The sequence below is a fragment of the Sturnira hondurensis genome, unplaced genomic scaffold, assembly GCF_014824575.4.
Source record: "Sturnira hondurensis isolate 20B ecotype Veracruz unplaced genomic scaffold, ASM1482457v3 Scaffold0022707, whole genome shotgun sequence".
Taxonomy (NCBI): domain Eukaryota; kingdom Metazoa; phylum Chordata; class Mammalia; order Chiroptera; family Phyllostomidae; genus Sturnira; species Sturnira hondurensis.
Genome location: NW_028095338.1, coordinates 2457486 through 2476258, shown reverse-complemented (window position 1 = coordinate 2476258; position 18773 = coordinate 2457486). Strand labels below are relative to the sequence as shown.

Sequence of the window (18773 nt, the reverse complement as noted above, 5' to 3'; positions counted from 1 at the left end):
GGCTCAAACTTGATGGGCAGTATTCTATACATTAAGAATAAAGCCCAGAGATTACGAATATTGCTTCTTTATGGAGCATTTTCATTTGGGAACATTTCAAAATCTGGGCTACTCTTCCTCTGCCTTTGCATTTCTCTACTTTTCATCTCTTTCTTCCAAGAACAGCATGCTGTGGACTCGTCTCCATCATCCAGCTCCAACCTTGTCTGACCGATGTTCTTGCTCTGGCTCAGCCTAATCCGCCAGGACAGGATGAACCATGGTAAAGAAAGCCCAGGGAGTTTTAGGTTTCTTTTTTCATGTTTCTTTGTAATGACAAAGGAGTAAGATTTCCAGGGCCAGTGTGTCTATGGAAAGAGACTATGAAATGGGCTTTTTGCCATGGTTTTGTTTTACATTAACCCAGTTCATGAGGAAAGTATTTTACATATCCTGAATTTAGATTCCCATCTATGTTAGAGACCTGATTAACACTCAGGCCTCATCTCCCGTTTCCACCCTTAACTGAGTCTCAGGTAAGAAATGAGCTAATTATATTAAAATTGGGAAAGTTAACATTTTACTTGTCACTGGATTTTACATTTTTAATAAGAATAAAGCTAATGGGGCAATTGCAGGCATCGGTCACAGGCTAATATGGAAGTTTGGACTTAAGAGATGATACGTACATTTACATTTTATAGATGGAGAAAATTGCAGAAAGGCAGTCAACTTTCCCACTGCTTTCCCTAACTGCTTGGGTGCGGCAAGCCACAGGAATGAGGGCCCAGTGTGTGGGACAGCTTGCCATTTCTCGAAAGCTCGGATGTGAAATTTAGGCTGAATTTTGAAATATAATAATCAAAAGTAGCTTCTATAGGAATTAATTAAACTGTATTATTTAGAAAACAGGTTTATTTAACAATCTTAATAGTCTTGAGAAACCTGATTCTGTAATATTTTGCAGAATCACTTTAAAAATAAACATTCCCATCTTTGTTTAGAAGCTAGACAAACATCATTTGTTTATTCTACTTCATGTGAAATGAGTCAGTGTTAGGGTGGTTGGTGATGTGGGCTGTGAAAGAATTCAGAAACAGAAGAAAGTACAGAGAGTAAATTTTTTTAATTCATTTTCCAAGAGGGTAGAGGGGCTGGTGATACACCAGCCCAGAGCAAGGAGACTTTGAGCTTTTATGAGGTGACTGGGGTGGCTGTAGAGCAGGATATTTCTGTTGGTCTTCTACAGGCTGCAGCTTGTCTGGATGTTATTTTCGGGTGCAGGATCCAGTAGTTGTCTGGCACATCCTGTTTTGTAAGTTCCTTGGAGCCTCTGCACCTTCAGGGCACTTCCAGTAATTTTCTAGTCCTGAGGATGAAGGCTCATAGAAGAAGAGTCAGTCATGCTTTCTGGGGTCCAGCTAGCTCTGGCAAAGAGGGCTTGAAAGGGGACTTTTGTCCTATTATGCAAGTTCACTTATTTTCAAATAATTTTTGTAGACTTCTCTCTTTGTAAAATGGCAAGCAGATGAAATTAGTGGTTAATTTCCATGCATTGATCTTTTCCCCCGTGCATTGATTTTGAAAAGTCAGACGTAGCTTTAAACATTCATTTTATTTGCAGCAGTTGTTCATGCAGATCATAGAATGGGTAAACTGTTTTCTATTCTAAGCTAGTAAAATATGTCTAAGAAATAAGATGATGAATTTGCAAGCCTTTTAATGAGGTATATAGTTATAGAAATATATATTAACATGAGATACAAAAGGTTAGAGAAATGATGTTCAGGGTTATATGCAAATAAGCACTAAATAAAGGAAATTTTCTGCAAACATGATGTAATAATAATAGATAGTTTTGAAAGTGAGAAATTCAGAAAATGGATCAGTCACTCAAAAAGCAAATATGTACTGAACAAATTTGTGTTTTCATTGTTATTCTAAGGGCTGGAGGAGTAATTTATTAAGGTTAGTGCCTAAATTAGGCCCAATAACTTTGCTATAGAGCATCTAATGTTTCTGTTCTTGTCCTTCAATTTTCAAAATGGAAAATAGTTGCTTCAGTGGTAACTGCATTGTAAAATGCAAGAATTTTATTTTCAAAGAATGCCGGCATTCAATTTTAGTCTTGATATACCCATCGGAAGCAGATATAATGCCAATAAATTGTGGCAATAATAAAATCTGAAATCCAGAGGACTGCCTTTTCTTTCACAATATAGATTTGCCCTGAAGACAGCAGGTCATCCAAATGCAAGCTTGCTTCATGCAGAAAGCACAGTATCTGCAGATTCTTATTTCATTACAATAACCTGAAAATGAGATCACAGGAAATGCACTAGTGAATAATGTATCATCAATTGAAATTGATTAGCTAGCATAAAGTCACCCCCATACATAAATCTTTCTAAGGAACAATCACTTCTGGCTTGGAAAATACACATGTTTATTCTTTCAGGAGAAGAAAATGAAATATTTATTCTGTTTGCTAGACAAATGATTCCTTCAAGTCCCTAATAAGCCTACTTTAGGTTTTTAAAAAACATGGCTGTTTTTCTTACCTTCCTTAGTAATCTTTTCTGTAACAGAAACCAAATTCCTTCTCAACTTGGAGTCGAGCAGGATGCTAAGAAAAAAAATATATAAAGAGCTGGTTAGCATTTCTCCATTTTTGAAGCTGAGCAAAGAAACATGAAAAAGTCATAGCTGCCTTTCACAGTCGTGAAAAAGCAGCTGCGTTGAGGTAGCTGACAAGAAATCCTCCCTTTCACAAGGAATCGGTCATTGTAAAGCTCAACACCATCACAGTCCTTGACTTCAGACTTTATTTCCATTTTGATGGANTTCTCAACTTGGAGTCGAGCAGGATGCTAAGAAAAAAAATATATAAAGAGCTGGTTAGCATTTCTCCATTTTTGAAGCTGAGCAAAGAAACATGAAAAAGTCATAGCTGCCTTTCACAGTCGTGAAAAAGCAGCTGCGTTGAGGTAGCTGACAAGAAATCCTCCCTTTCAGGAGGATTCGGTCATTGTAAAGCTCAACATCATCACAGTCCTTGACTTCAGACTTTATTTCCATTTTGATGGAGAGTAGCCCAAGTGTTGGGAATTTGTATTCTTTTCTCTTATCCAAAATAACAGAGCATCATTGTACAGTCCTTTAGATTGCAAAGAAGGATCTTCGTTTCACCGAGATATTCTGATAAACTCCCGGGCCTAGCTGGCATCCCATAACTCTTCTGTAGCCAGATGACTCTAGTAAGCCCGTGTGTTGAGGGCTGCGCATTAGGCCCGTGGCCCTTTGGTGGGCACAGAATAGCCCAGAAATGCAAATACTTCGATCAGTTCTTAAGAGTGAATGGCTTTTAAGATTACTCATGATTTATTTGAAACACTAGAGAAATAGAGGGTTATTAAAATTTGGTACACTCCAATTGGTTTATTACGAGAACTTGACAAGGGCTCTAATTCTGGATTTTTTTGCAGGAAATCCAGCTGCCACATGACCTGAAGTAACACTGCAAATTCCCTACATCTTATCAATAAATAGATAGGGGGAATAACAATTTTTATGAAGAGAAATTTGTGTGCAGGACATTATCAGTGCTGTTTTGAACTGGTCTTGCTTTTCAACCGCTGCTGTCTTTGTCTAGTGTGTCTAGAGCTTCTCATTAGCAATCTTTTTTCAGCTGACTCTGCGATGTGAAGTAGTACATATGCACATGAACACAATTGTGGGGTTACGTTTTTTTCTAGACCGAGACGTTAAAGACTGTATACATTGTGGTTCAAATAGACTCACCATAAAGATTGTGCCTTCATATCGCCTCTAAGATTTATTTGGTCCCTAAATGTGGACTCGAACTACACTCTGGCCTCTATTCCTTTTTCCTTAGATCAAGTTCCTTCTTTGCTTTTTCCCAAATAGTTAATTTCTTTAAGTTACTGCTCATGAATTTTGCACACAAATGGTTATGTAACCTATTTTATTCATATTTTTAGTATGGTTCAATGCATAATCAGGATAGAAAGCTCTTATGTTCTTTCTCCACAAAATTCTTTTTTCCTTTTTACAAAAAATTAAGATAAATACAGCCTACCTTATTGCCAAAAGGTGTGCTATATGTAGTATTTTCGTTGTGAACACTTTCATTACCTAGAAGTACAAACTCTGTTACTATCTCTTTAGTCATTTATACATTTAATCATTCATTTATTCAGCACATTCAAAATTACATATGCAAAGGGTAAGGTATGGGTAAGGGGAAAAATTACTGAGGCGATGCAGGGGCATATTGAAAAGGCATCTTTGGCAAGTACGCCGATTCTCCCACCTACACCAATTGACTTGAGTAGGATGCTGAGGAGTTGCTTCTGCCCAGAAACAGTCTAACACCTTTGAATAACAACCTCCACTTGTGATGACACCTTCTTCCTCTTTTTCTTTTCTCCAATTACCAGGATTCGCCAGTTGCAAAATACACTTTTTAAGAAAACAATTTTTCTACTACTCTCCATTGGTTTATGCTACTGCCCTCCTGCTTTTACCACAGGCTTCCCGTTTTCCGTCGCAGCCTCACCGCTAGCTTCGGCTCCCAGTCAGTGCTTCCGTTCTGGCCAGAGCTGACTGCTTCTGGATTATCCCACAGCTGCATGGCCGACCTCTACTTTCTCTCTGCCCTCCCAACATTCTGCACACGTTTCTCTCCATCACACTAAAGTGAATCACTCTCTCAAGTGTTATTCCAATTTCATTTGCTCTATTAATAACTTCCATTCATCAAACATCTGCTCTTATTCACATATATCTTCACAGCAATTCCCACGGTGGGATTCTTATCCGTGTTTCACAGGAGGAAACTGAGGTCTAATAAGCTTAAGTGACTTGCGGAAGGTCACGACTAGTAAGTTGTAGAGAGCCAGGTCCAGCAGAGTTCAAAGTATAAGCTTCTTTTACTACATAACAATGCCTCGAGCCCTTGCTATTCTAGAACCATCACAGTATTTTGACTGCCAAGTGGTTTTGCATATAAATACAAAAGCTATGTGAGATTTTACACTGGTCTGCCTAATGGTATTAGGTTTAATTTATATTGAAATTGGTTTACCATGGGCTTTGTTTTAGCCCTAGAGCCTTCAATAAATACCAAGCACTTACCATTTGGATGGTGCACAATGGTGAGCCTGTCTAGAAGATAAAAAAGAAAAACACATTCTAGTGAGTTTTGTTCAATATGTATTTTAAGTCTTCTTTTTTTGGTTTAACTATGTATCTTTAAGGTGAGCATGAAATTTCACAATCTGATTTAAAAAATACCTCCATCAAGTGTGAGAAATAATGTTTTATTAGTTTTTCTTCCTCCTGTTGCTTGTTTCTAAATATATTTTAGATATGTTTGACACTTAATAAAAGCTTGCTATTCTGCTATAATATTGTTTTAGGCTGGGCTACTCCTTTGTTTGAAGTTAACATTATTCAGTAATAATTATATACTGTACAATTCAAACATTTTTCAGTGTATGCTTCTGACAAATATATATAGCCAGTTAAGATAGAGAAAATTTCTCCCACAGAAAATCCTCTTATGTCCCCTTACGTCAGTCCTCACCCTGCCATTGCTCCTGATAACACTTGACCTGATTTCTATCTCCATTAGAGTTGTTTTATCTAGAATGCGAGATAAATGGAATCTTACAGTACGTACTTCTTTGTGTCTAGTATCTTTCTTTCTTTTCTTATGTAAAGATTTTATTTATTTATTTATTTTTAGAGAGGGGAAAGGAGGGAGAAAGAGAGAGAGAGAGAAACATCAATGTGTGGTTGCCTCTCACGCGCCCCCTACTGGGGACCTGGCCCACAACCCAGGCATGTATCCTAGACTGGGAATTGAATTGGCAATCTTTTATTTTGCAGGCTAGCACTCGATCCACTGAGCCACACCAGCCAGATATTTGTGTCTAGTATCTTTCACGCAGCGTAATATATGTATGATTCATTCATGTTGTTATTTATAACAGTAAGTATTCCTATTTATTGCTGAATAGTGTGTGAGGCAAGTTAGTAAGAAGCTAGGAAAATTTTCTGACAAGTGGAATAGGGAGGTAGAGGTATAATAGTTAAACAATTAGCAGCCAGCTACTGAGTCACAAGGTCTTATCTTCCCTAACCATAGGCAACTCTCCTCTCCAGTCAGAGAGCAAGTATTCAGGAAGAGAACTAACGGAGACCCAGTTAGTGTCATTAGTGCCAGCCAAACTCTAGAATGGCAAAGTCAGGGGAATAAATAACAACAAAAATACAATTAGAGCCATATCCAAGACAGAGGGGAAGCTGTCCAGAGAATGATCCCAAACCCCACTACACACTCATTTTGATACATCAACATATTGAAGGACATACCTCAAAAGCTGATAATCTGATTAATACCTCCCCTACAATTCTTGCCTACAAAAACCAGATAACCCTCAAGACAAAGGACCCAGTGTGCACCTTTCTTTGGGCACACCCATCCCCCCCTTTCCTGCAGTGTATACTCTTGCCTTCTTTCTCCTAGGCTCTAAGGGTTCTGACTAGACTCGCAACCAGGGGAGCAGTGGGCAGTAGTAGCTCATCCCAGACAACCCCCGCCCCGATTTTGTCTCTGAGGGCCCCCCTTTCGCCCCTGTAACTTGTTTCCTGAGTCTAAGCAGCCCAGCCTAGGCTCACTTCTGTTGGAGGGACCTTTTCTTATGAGGCAAGCAACCCGGCTTTGGCTCACTCCTCTGGTCTCTGTGACTTGCTTTCCAAGTCTAAGCAGCCCCACCTAGGCCTGATTGTTTTCCTTACTATCTAAGAGGTGAAGCGGCTCTGCCTAGGCTCAATGCTGTTCCTAAGATCTTGGTTCCTCTGTCCCAAGCTCCCCCTTTGTCTCACTGTCCCCAGCTTTCATAAACGTACTCTCAAAATCACCTGTACTCATGCCTTACAATCTTGCCTGCATGGAGTCAGGAACCCACACGTTCCAAACCACGCTGGGGCACACCTGCCTCAGCCAGTCCCTTCCCAGTGACGTCCCTTCCCAATGACAGTATGTATCCATTGTATAAATAGACTGCCATGTTACGATCTGTTCTCCTATTGGACGTTTGGGTTACTATTTCCAGTGTGGTTATTGTGAATGAAACTGCTATAAACTTTTGGGACTATGTCTTTAGATGGACACATACTTACATTTCCCTTGAAAAAATACCTAGGAGTGGAACAGCTAGGCAACGTCCTAAGTGCCTGCTTAACTCTTCTAGAGTCAACACAACGAGTCACACGCCAATCAGCAGTGCGTGAGGGGCGTGTCCGGTTTTCCCACATCCTAATCACAGCACTGACGATATTCAAAAATTGCAACCATTATACTTGTTGTGTTTTGGTATCTCACCGTAGTTTCATTTGCCCTTTCCTATGATTAAATGTCTTGAGCATCTTTTCACATGCATTTCGGACATTTGTTTCTGTAAACTAAGACTTAGGTGTAGATATTCTCATTGATGCCAAGCTGTCATTGCTTCTAGGTCTTCTCAGCAGACAGAGCTAAAAACATGTACAGACATTTATGAACACAATTTCATTTCTATATCTCTGTCGTACATGTATAACCACGAGTTGTTACATTCTTACCTCCAATTCCAATCTAATACCACAAGATTCATTCTAAGCTCCCTTCTTTTCTTGGTTGTAACTCCTTTCTCTAACAATAGGAAAACAGGCTCCTGTAGTACATTTATTTGCTCAATCTTACAATATACACAAAGCTGTTTTGAAATTGCTAAACCAAACCCCTGCAGGGCAATAAGCCCTACCAAATGAAGTATAGAATATCATTTTTATGTACTTTTTTCTTTTTAACTTTAGCCTTAGAATGTTCTGTTTTCTCAACTTATTTTTTTCTATCCCTCTCAGTGTAAATGTTATTTGTAACATCAATAAGGTTCTTTATTTTTTGGTTTATATTCCATTTTTTTCTTCTTCCCAGCCCCATTCTTGTTTGTTGAACATGTGAAATAGTTACAGAGTTTTAAAAGGCAGACTACACAAAGAGGTATACTCAGGGAAGCATAGTTTTTTCCTTCTTTTTGAGTCAGTTTTGGTAAGTTTTGTTTTTTAAGTAATTCGTTCTTTTAATTTAAGTTATTAAATGTATTGGCATTTTTATGAATATGTCATTGTAGAGATATATGTTTCATTATACTTTGTTAGTATCATTTTATTTTTATAGTATCTACTGTGATAGCCTCATTTTAATTCCAGATATAAGTAACTCTAGTTTTCCATATTTTCCATGATCATTTTTGTCATGGTATTACTATTTTATTTATGTTTTAAAATAACTAATATTTGGTTTTTAAAATTTTCTCTAGTCATATCTTTCATTTTCTATGAATTTTTCAATCTTATTTTTATTATTTTTCTCATACCTTTATTTTTGGATTAAGTTTGCTTTTCATTTTCTAGTTTCTTAAGGTGAAAACTTAGATCATTGACCTTAATCTTTTATCTTTATTGTAACATTTATAGTCATATATGTTTGTCTAAGTGGTTTTAGTTGCATTCTGTGAGTTTTGATACATTATTTTTCATTATTATCTAGGCTGAAATATTTTCTTGATAATTTCTCATTTGATCTGTTATTTTGAAATGTATTCAATTCCTAAATATTTTGAGAGCTTTTTCTAATTAATTAAATTTTAATTCTGTTGTGGTAAAAGAATATAAAATTTCAAAGGACTGAATTCTCTCAGAGAACATACTCTGAGCATTTTAATCTTCTGACATTCACTGAAATTTTTTTCTGCTAGTGCAGCAAATTTCTTATCTTGGTGAACCTTCCATGTATCCACCCTCAACAAGCATGTCTTCTGAATTATTTTCAGTGTCTTGTTCTGTAAATGTTAACTGGATAAGCTAGTTGATGGCATGGTTTAGGTCTTCTGTGTTATTACTGGTTTTTATATATTTGTTCATTCAATTACTAAGAGAAAGGTAAAAACACCTCGGAGCATTATCAAATTTTGCTTCTTGATAAAATTTCTAAGTACATGTATAGTATAAAGAACACAAATATTTAGGATTTTTATGCCTGCCTAGTGAACTGCCCTTTTATCATTTTGCAATATCCTCTTTTATCTCTTGTAATACGGTTTGTGTTGAAGTTTATCTTGTCTTGTACCGATACAGCCATGTCAGCTTTCTTATGCTTACGATTGGCATGGCGGATCCTGTACTCTGTTACACTTGCCTGTCTGTGTCTTATATTTAAAATACCTGCCTTTTAGATAGCATAAAGTTGGGTATGACTTTTTATCTGGTCTGAAAATATTTACCTTTAAATGAAATACGTAATCCATTTACATTACATAGTAGTTATTAATATGACTCAGTTTAATACTATTATTTTTTTCTTATTTTTAAACTATTTTGTTCATATTCCTCTTTTGTTAACTGTCTGCTTTATTTTTTGGTGAATAAAATGGCTTTTTGGTGCACCATTTTATTTTCTCTACTAGACTCCCATGTATGTGTGTGTGTGTGTGTGTGTGTGTGTGTGTGTGTGTGTGTATCCATCTCTAATCTATTTGTTTACTAGTGCTTTGGAACTAAAATATGCATCGTTAATGATTAGGATCTACTCAGAGACAACAGTGTACCTCTTCAGGCTTCATGTCTTACACTCCCCACTTCATACCTCCTACCTTATTCTTTCCTCTTCTTGGTACCTGATTCTTCATATTCCATACTTTAAACTTCATTCTATAAAGATTTTACAACCATATAATTCACTTATCTTTACAGATTTTTTTTTGTCTTTACATGATTGTCTTCGTATCTTTCCCTTTTTTATATGTTGTAACTCCCAGCTTAGGTGCACCGAGCGCCCACTGAGCGCCTTAGAAAAGACACGGGGCTTTCTCCAAGTCAACACTGAAAGAGGCTCAGAGCTGAACCAATGTGAGTTCATGTCTGTAATCGAACTGCCTACTAAAGAAAGAACCCACATTCATCTGAAGAATTTTACAGAATTCAGAAAATACAATAGATTATCTATAATGTTCAGCACTCATTTTTGTAAAGGAAGAGATTCAAAGAAACCAGAAACTAATCCACAGAGAAGCAAAAGAAAACTGTCAATGAAAACAACCTGAGGTGATCCATTATTGACTTTAGCACAGATTTTAAAGCAGCTCTGATACACATAATTAACTACATAAAAATATGATTTTCAGGAGTGCATAAATAGGAAATCTCAGCAAAATTTGAAACTATATAAAAGGAACAAATGGAAGTTATCTAATTTAAAATCACAATAAAATAAATAAACATTTATCAGATGAGCTTAGCAGCAGATTAGATGTAACAAAAGAATCAATAAAGTTGGAGACAGATCAATAGAAATTATCCACTATAATAAAAAAGAAGATAAAAATCTTTAAAAAGAACAGCACTTCGGAGACACGTAGACCAATACAACACAGTCTAGCATGAATATGACGAGAGTCCCAGAGGAGAAAAGGGTGTGTTTGGGACAAAACGTTTTAAAAGAAATAATAACCAAAGCTTTCCAATTTTAATGTAAGCCACCTCCATACAGTTCCAAGAACTTCAGAAAACTCCAAAGAGCATAACTGTTAAGAAGAATCCATATAGGCAACTGTAGTGAAACTACTTCAAGCCAAGATAAAGAGATACTTTTGAAAGCAGCCAGGGGAAAAAAGTCACATTTTATATAGAGGGAAAATGAGAAAAATATTTCTGATTTCTTAACAGGAGCAATGAAGGACTAAGGACAATATAGTAATATTATTGAGGTGCTAAAAATAAAAATGACCACATAGAATTGTAAATCCAGAGAAAACATCCTTCAAAAATTTGTTGAAATGAAGGCATGTTCAGATAAATGAAATTAGAGAATTCACACACAGCAAAACTGGAACATAACAATCAGTGCTAAATATGTCATATTGGGTGAGGGGACAGTGAAAACAGAAACGTAGATCCTCGCTAAGGAGTAAAGAACACTGAAAATTACACAAAGCCTGCAGATGTAAAATATTAGATTTTTTTCCCTGTATGATTCACATGGATCTTATAGAGGCTTGGTTGTAGGCTTTGTTATGGCCTATCTAGGGTAGGTCTTACTCTAGGTCATGGTCCTTAGTCTACACATCTCTTGGTGTTCACTGCAGGATGCCAGGTATTTTAACAAAATGCCAAAAAGACCTTTCCACCCTGGCTGGGTAGGGACTCAAATATCTTAGTGTGGATTTTCCCTAATTCTGCTCAAATTCTAGTGTCTCTGTTCTGTGTGTAGTGTCCTAAAAAACTGCTTTCTTGCACCTCTCAGGTGGGCTTGCTGTGCGCTTGCACAGTTCGTCTCTCAGCCACAGACCTGAACTGTCCTTTACTCCCTCTGAGGTCGCCTCTACACAGCTACTGCTGCAGTGACCTGCCACACACCCTCCAGCAACATGAGCTGCCCTGATCTCTGATCTTTGTCTCCGCAGCTTGACAGGACTGCCTGGTTTTGCACAGGCTGTGGCCAGGAACTCAGTGTCTGGGAATCATGAGAGCTACCACAGAAGCTTTGTTTGTCTCTGGGATTATAGCCTTAGGTTGCCTATTGTTTACTCTCTGAACTCAGGTATGTCATATTCTTGCTCAGTATTAGTGTTCTGTACAGTGGAAGAATTTATTTGGTACTATTTATTCCACTTTGGCTGGAAGGGAAGCTAGCTGATCCCTACTTAGGACGTCAATGATGAAGAGCACTGATTTTGGATTTAAACAGAAATCGGTTTTAGTCTCTGATCTGTGTGTCTTTGGGTGTCTTAGCTTCTCAGAGTCTCAGTTCCCTTATTTATAAATTGAAACCAATGCCTACCTCAAAAAGTTATTGTAATAAATTAATAAGGTAATATTACATGTGTTGTAGGTAGTCAGTAAATATTAGCTGCTACTATGACTTAATGTTACTTAGTAAAATCATTTATATATTTTTTAATTTTATACTTTTAAAAATTTTCATCTTATTTTGCATTAGAATGGAAGTCTGTAGAATTTGGTAATCTATAAATTAGTCCCATGTTTATTACCTTAATTACTGTAGAAAGTATTTCTCTTTTAGGAAACATTTCTAGGAGAGCTTGAAGAATTCACTATGGGAAAGTAGATAACAACCTAGTAATATGAAAAGGAAATGAATTTGAACAGGGTGAATTTCCACATTAAGCACTAGCTGAAAGCTATGCAGTATTATTGAAAATGGAAGAGAGGAAGGCTCTCGAGCTTTGCTAGTGGTTGTTAGTTTTTAATTATCTGTGGAAAAGTAGGGACTTGGGGAAAGAGTGGTCAGGTAGTGAGAACATATTTATTTTCAATTTTGGAATGTGTTGTTTATCTTTGGAGAGGATTTACCATCTTAATACTGTTTGCTCTGTGTGAACGTTGAGATGAGTCCTCCCCCAATCCTGCTGCACCACTGGAGAGCAACTGTTAGTTATTAGCAAGGGAAATCTGCATTGCCAAGGAACACGCTAGCTGTAGGGGAAGGCAACCGGAGATTGACGAATTAAAATGGTCCACGTGTGGACAATTGTGAGAACTGACTGTATTGAGACTATGCTACCTTATTAAAAAAGTATGACTACTTAAAAATTTAATACTCTACAATGGCTCCTGGATAAATGAAACTGAAGCAAAATCATCATTTTTGCAACTTACATCAAAATCAAAGGAAAAAAATAGCTAGCATTTACTGAATGCCCACTATGGGTCAGAGAAGGTGAAAGTATTGCATCTGTTAACTTACAAACTACTTTCAGATATGTATAATTAGTCCTGTTTTGCAGACAAGAAACCTGAGTGCTAGAGATTGAGGACACTGTCTGGTTATACAGCCAGAAAGTGATGGAGTATAGATATGAACTATGGCTGGCTTAACTCCAAAATCCTTGTATTTTCCGCTTCATCACTCTATCATTTTTGAATAATAGGCCAATTTTACTTACCATAGACATTTTCTTCTTCTGGTCTCTTCCCGATAATGGTATCTCTTAGTTGGCGCAGTTTTTCCTAAATGAGGAAACAACCAGGAAACAGAAGTCAAGATTTATGAATTTGTCATGGATCAACATGAAACACCCATTACCATCGCCAGTACCACCACAGCTACTTAGTACTGATTTGGTATTGAGAATGTCCCAGTAACGATTCTTGATACTTTACATGTATTATCTCACTGAATCCTCACAACTTCATGAAGTAGATAGAAAACACCATCATCCCATATTTCATGAACAGAAACTGAAATACAAACAGGTTAAGTAACTTTCCCAAATCACACAGTTGTAAGTGGTAGAGTTAGGATTGGAATCCAGAGCCCCATTCTTTTGGGAGCTGTCTTGCCAGTCTAACAGCTAAGGGTCTACACTGGCTATTTAGTGACAGAAGGCAGGGGAGTGACACAACAATGATGACTTGCTGCAGCCGGAGCCCAGTTGCAGCTTCTGTAGCATACAGTCCTCCCCAGGAATCCTGTCCAAGAACCAGGGACGCAGGAGCAAAGGGAACACAACTGGATTCTCCTTCTTAGCTAATTTGCGATCATTCTTTCCAGATATTCTGCATTGAACATCTATTCTTTTTAACCATAATATAAAATAAGCTAACATTTGAAAATCCCTTTTTAGGGGAAAACCTAAGAGTAATGCTTTTCCCTAAGGGTTTCTTCCCCTGGAACCAATAAACCACATTTCCTAAAGAGAGAGTTGTTTTCATTGCCTTGCAGTTACTCTCCTGAGTAGAGCAATTAGGCACCTAGTGCTTCGAGCGGAAATGAAGAAAATGAAAGATGAGGTTTTTACCTTCTCAATCACCTTACTTTCAGCTCCAGGGATTCTGCGGGGGTCTTCATTAGTCTAGAAACTCTTCTATTATTAACTCTGTTTGTGCCATTTTTTCCTGCTAATTTCCTAAGATAATGCCTCTGTCAATAACAATATAACTACAGTTACCTCTGATAGATTCATCCTCCATGTATAAATGAATATTTTTATAAACTACAAAAGTAATAATGAAGTGTATGGGATTGAATGTGAATCCACAAATGTTAAGAACATGGGAGAACATTAATGTTTTGTTCTGATTGTTGTCTGGGCTGTAATATTAAGGACTAAGAAAATGTAGGAGAAAAGCTCCTTGACATTGGTCTTGGCAACCTGTTTTGGATATGATAGCCAAAAGCACAGGCAACAAAAGCAAAAGTAAACCAGTGTGACTACATCAACCTTCTACAGAGCAAAACAAATCGACAAAATAAAAAAGTGACCTATAGCATGAGAGAAAATATTTGTAAATCTTATACTTGATAAGAGGTCAATATCCAAAACACATAAAGAACTCATACAACTTAGTAGCAAAAAACAAACAACAACAAGAACCCCAAATAACCTGGTTAAAAAAATGGGTAGAGAAACTGAATAGAAATGTTTCCAAAGAAGACATGCAAATGACCAACAGATACATGAAAAGGTGCTCAACATCACTAATTAAAAGAAAAATGCACCCTGGCTGGTGTAGCTCAGTGGATTGAGCGCGGGCCTGTGAACCAGAGTATCGTGGTTCGATTTCCAGTCAGGGCACATGCCTGGGTTGCAGGCCAATTCCCGGCAGGGGACACACCAGAGGCAACCATACACTGATATTTCTCTCCCTCTCTCCTTCCCTTCCCCTCTAAAGATAAATAAATAAAATGTTTAAAAAAAAAAGAAAAATGCAAATCAAACCCACAATGAGATACTGCCTCACATTGGTTACAATGACTATATTCAAAAAGACAAGAGATTACAGCATTAGCAGGGTGTGGAGCAAAAAGAACCCCAAATACTGTTGGTGGAAATGTAAATTGGTTTCCCCATATGGAACATAGTATGTGTGTTCCTGAAAAATTAAAAGTACAACAACCACATGATCTGGCAAGCTCATTTCTGACTATCTCTCAGAAGGAATGAAAACAGGATACTGAAGACACCTGCAATCCCACGCTCACTGTGGCATTGTTCACAACAGCCACAACAAGGGAACAACCTAACTGTCTGTCAGTGGGTGAATGGATAAAGAAGATGTGATATTATATATATTTCATATGTAATATATTTAGTGGAATATTTGTCGGTCATGAGAAAGAAGGAAATTATGCCATTTTCAACAACATGGATGGACATGATTTGATGGCATTATGTTAAGTAAAGAATGTCAGAGAGAGAAAGACAAATACTGCATGATATCACTTACATGTTGAATCTCTAAACATCAAACTCCTAAAAGCAGAGAGTAGAATGGTGCTTGTTACCAGAGACTGAGAGAATGGGGGTGAGATGTTGGTCAAATGATACAAACTTTCAGCTACAAGACAAGTTCTGGGGATCTAATGTACAGCATAGTGATTATAGAAAACAACACTGTATTATATACTTAGGATTTGCTAAAGAGTAGATATTAAATGTTCTCACTCCCTCTACCCACCCAAATTGTAAGTATGTCACAATGGAAACGTTAGCTAGCACTATGGTGGTAACCATTTTGCAGTATGCAAGTGTAACAAATCAACACTTTGAACACTTTAAATTTGTTTCAAATTATCACCTGAGGATATGCTTATTGATTTTAGAGAGAGACGGAGGTGGACAGACCAAGACAGAGGCATCTACGTGACAGAGACACATTGATTGGTTGCCTCCCATATGTGCCCCAAACAGTGATTGAATCCACAACCTAGTTATGTGCCCTGACTGGGGACTGAACCTACAACTTTTTTGGTGCACTGGACAACACGCAAACTGAGCTACCCAGCTAAGGCTGAATACCTTAAATTTACAAAATGTCACATGTCAATTACATCTCAATAAAGATGGGGAGGAAAGAGGAAAGGGACTGACTGATACCTAGAACAGTATTCAGCCAGAATGGCTAAAATTTGGGGTCTTCTGGAAAGTAGCCTTAGTGCTTGCTTTCAAAATTACAGGTTAATTTTTTTGTGTTGTTTTGCATCAATACTAATCTTATTCGTTATCCCACTGCCCCTTTATATTAGGTAAGTCAGATCAGTCTCAAAGTAGTGAGTATGGACGGACCCCCTTCAATTCTTTCCAAAACAATATTAAATATAAATACACAAACAAAATAGGAATAACCAATAGCCAAATTTTTAATAAAACTACTAGTGAAGATATTTCCAAGGTGGCGGCTAGATTGGATTACTCTAAATTGTAAACTTTATTATTGAAGGGTCTAAGGAAGAGGGAGTAGAACTGACTTCTTTCAACAAAATTCAGATAATCAGGCACTTCGAGGAAAGAGCTTTCTTTGTATGTGTGCCCTTAAGCAGGTTTCCCCTGTTTCAGGAGAAGAGGGATGTTGGGTGGCGGCGGCACTGGCACAGATGGAGAAGCATGAACAGCGCTCAGTCGCGGAACTCTACAGTCGGCGTTCTTGCACATTTGTTTAGCAAAATCACTGTCCTTGCTTAGCCCTGGAATGTCCGAGCCATGTTTAAACGCTGGCCCACAGCCAGAGCGGCCCCCAGAGACAGGTGGTTTCTGATATGGGGTCATCTCAGATGTACCGGGACAGGCCTCTTGCCTAAACGATCTCCTGCGTATGTGCCATATTGTTCAAATTTCACCACGGGGGCTCATTTCCATGTGGTTAAAAAATGCTTTCCTAAGTGTTGTTTTTCTAAGTGTTGTTTCAAGGAAAAAAAAATCCCCTGGTAAAGATAGAATATTAAGCTATTAATGATTATTTATACTTTGATGTAAACTAGCTAATTAAATGTGTTTTATCAAACACCTGCCAGGCAACTGATTGGGAAGACACTGGGCTTCCCATAACGAGAAGATAAAAACTCGTGGAATGTTTTAGAAGAGATAAGCCTGTGGGATACATAAAATAAGCCCTCACTGAGGAATCTCACAGGGTGTATATGGCATATTTTGTTTTCATTTTTATCTCTGAACTACTTACTCTAATCTCTAATCACCTCTCAGAATGTAAATTTACAGAAGACAAGACTAAGCTGATCTGAAATACATACCCATGCGGACGTACATAAACACATCCGAGGTCTGTTTGGAAAAAGTCCAACCATCATTAGTATAACAAGGACATTGACGTAACCTGGCAGCCCAGGAGAGTGGACCAGAATGTGCATGTGTGAACAATGATGACCTCACTGTTCTAGTCAGTGGGGGCGGTAGACACCCTTAAGTGAGCATGTGTATAGTGTGGCCATTGCATTCAAAATGACTGAGTAGAGCAAGAAATCTGTATCAAATTGTGCATTAAGCTTGAACATTCCTCCATGGAAACTATTCAGATGATTCAGAAGGCCGCAGCTATGGGCAACTGGTGATTGGCAGCTTCATCATGACAATGTGCCCATCCATGCATCATGTCTTGTGCAGAGTTTTTTGGTGAAAGACAAATCACCCACGTGACTCAGTCCCTTTATAGCCCAGATTTGACACTCCGTGACTTCTGACTTTTCTTAAAATTAAATCACCTTTGAAAAGGAAGAAATTTCAGACCCTTGATGAGATTGAGGGAAATACAAAAAGGCAGCTGATGGCAATTAGGAGAAATACGTGAGGTCCCAAGATACCTACTTTGAAGGTGTAACTAATTAGGTGTCACCCTAATTTCATCAATGAGACTCATAAAACATTCACTGTACTAACGATAGCCTTAGAAGTTGGTTAGGTTTTAGGTCTAATACATTGGGTTCTGGCATTGAATTCACCAATGATCTGTAAATGCGAAGTCTGGATATTTTCCAGCTTTTGATTAGTAGTTTGAAAACATCTTATCTTTGTGTCTATTTAAAAACAACCCAGTCAGGGCACGTGCCTGGGTTGCAGGCCAGTTCCCAGCAGGGGACGTACAAGAGGCAACCATACATTGATATTTCTCTCCCTCTCTCCTTCCCTTCTCCTCTAAAGATAAATAAATAAAATCTTAAAAAAACAAACAAACCCCCCCCCCAAAGAACATATATTTCTTGTGAAGACTCAGTCTTGACAAAGAGGCTAGGAGCTCTGTAAGAGAATGTTCTGGAAGGGGATGTATTACCTGCTGAATCATTTCCAGGCCAGTCTTTCCCATCTGCCAGTGTTTAAATTTCTCAAGGGCTTGGTCCACAGACAGTTTCCCACTCTTCACTTTCTCCTGCAGGAGGATGAGTTCTTCCTGCCCCGCAGCCAGGTAGCCCCTCACAGTGGAACAGGCTTGACTCTCCGCCCGAGGTCTGTCTGTGAAAGAAGGGGAGGGTGTTTCAACAAGAAGCGAACCTATGACAACCAGAAAAGGAAAACTAAAAAATTAACAGCTTAGGTTTCTTGTTCTTGCGGGTGTATGAGCCGCTACAGAATAAATCAATAGAGGTTTTTAAATGATTTTTTTTCTAAGGATGGTGTACCTGACACTTGTGTTATGGTTAAAAACACTGTTTTGCACCAGTGGAAAGAAAGTGGAGAGGAAGAACAGCAGCAAAGTTTCTGCCCCGCACTAGCCATGGGTGGTGCCTACTGCCTGGTCTTTTGTGAGGATTACTCTGAGAAATCCCCACAAAATACTTAGCGTAGCACCTGCCACAGAGTAAGCTAAATAAATGCTAGCATTACAATTAATAATAAATCATTGTAGACTAAAAATTATCTCTTTAGCTTTGGGAAAAGAGATCTGAACCAAAATCGTACTGCCATAAGAGGGTT

The 18773-nt window shown here is 37.9% G+C and overlaps 1 protein-coding gene across 3 annotated transcripts in view; it reads right to left on the bottom strand.

The window, feature by feature from the left end:
- Positions 1-974: 974 nt before the first annotated feature.
- The window catches only part of BANK1 (B cell scaffold protein with ankyrin repeats 1), a 298123-nt gene continuing 280324 nt past the window's right edge, over positions 975-18773 (bottom strand). Inside the window, exons 12-17 of one of the 3 annotated variants that reach the window (XM_037036243.1) lie at positions 18133-18311; positions 13014-13077; positions 5137-5166; positions 4079-4134; positions 2541-2605; positions 975-2291 (exon numbers count right to left, since the gene is read on the bottom strand). In XM_037036243.1, coding sequence (XP_036892138.1) covers positions 2546-2605; positions 4079-4134; positions 5137-5166; positions 13014-13077; positions 18133-18311 — 389 coding nt within the window. In that variant the 3' untranslated portion in view covers positions 975-2291; positions 2541-2545. The remainder of the gene's footprint in view (positions 2292-2540; positions 2606-4078; positions 4135-5136; positions 5167-13013; positions 13078-18132; positions 18312-18773) is intronic. The other 2 variants (XM_037036244.1, XM_037036245.1) reach the window with 2 other exon arrangements.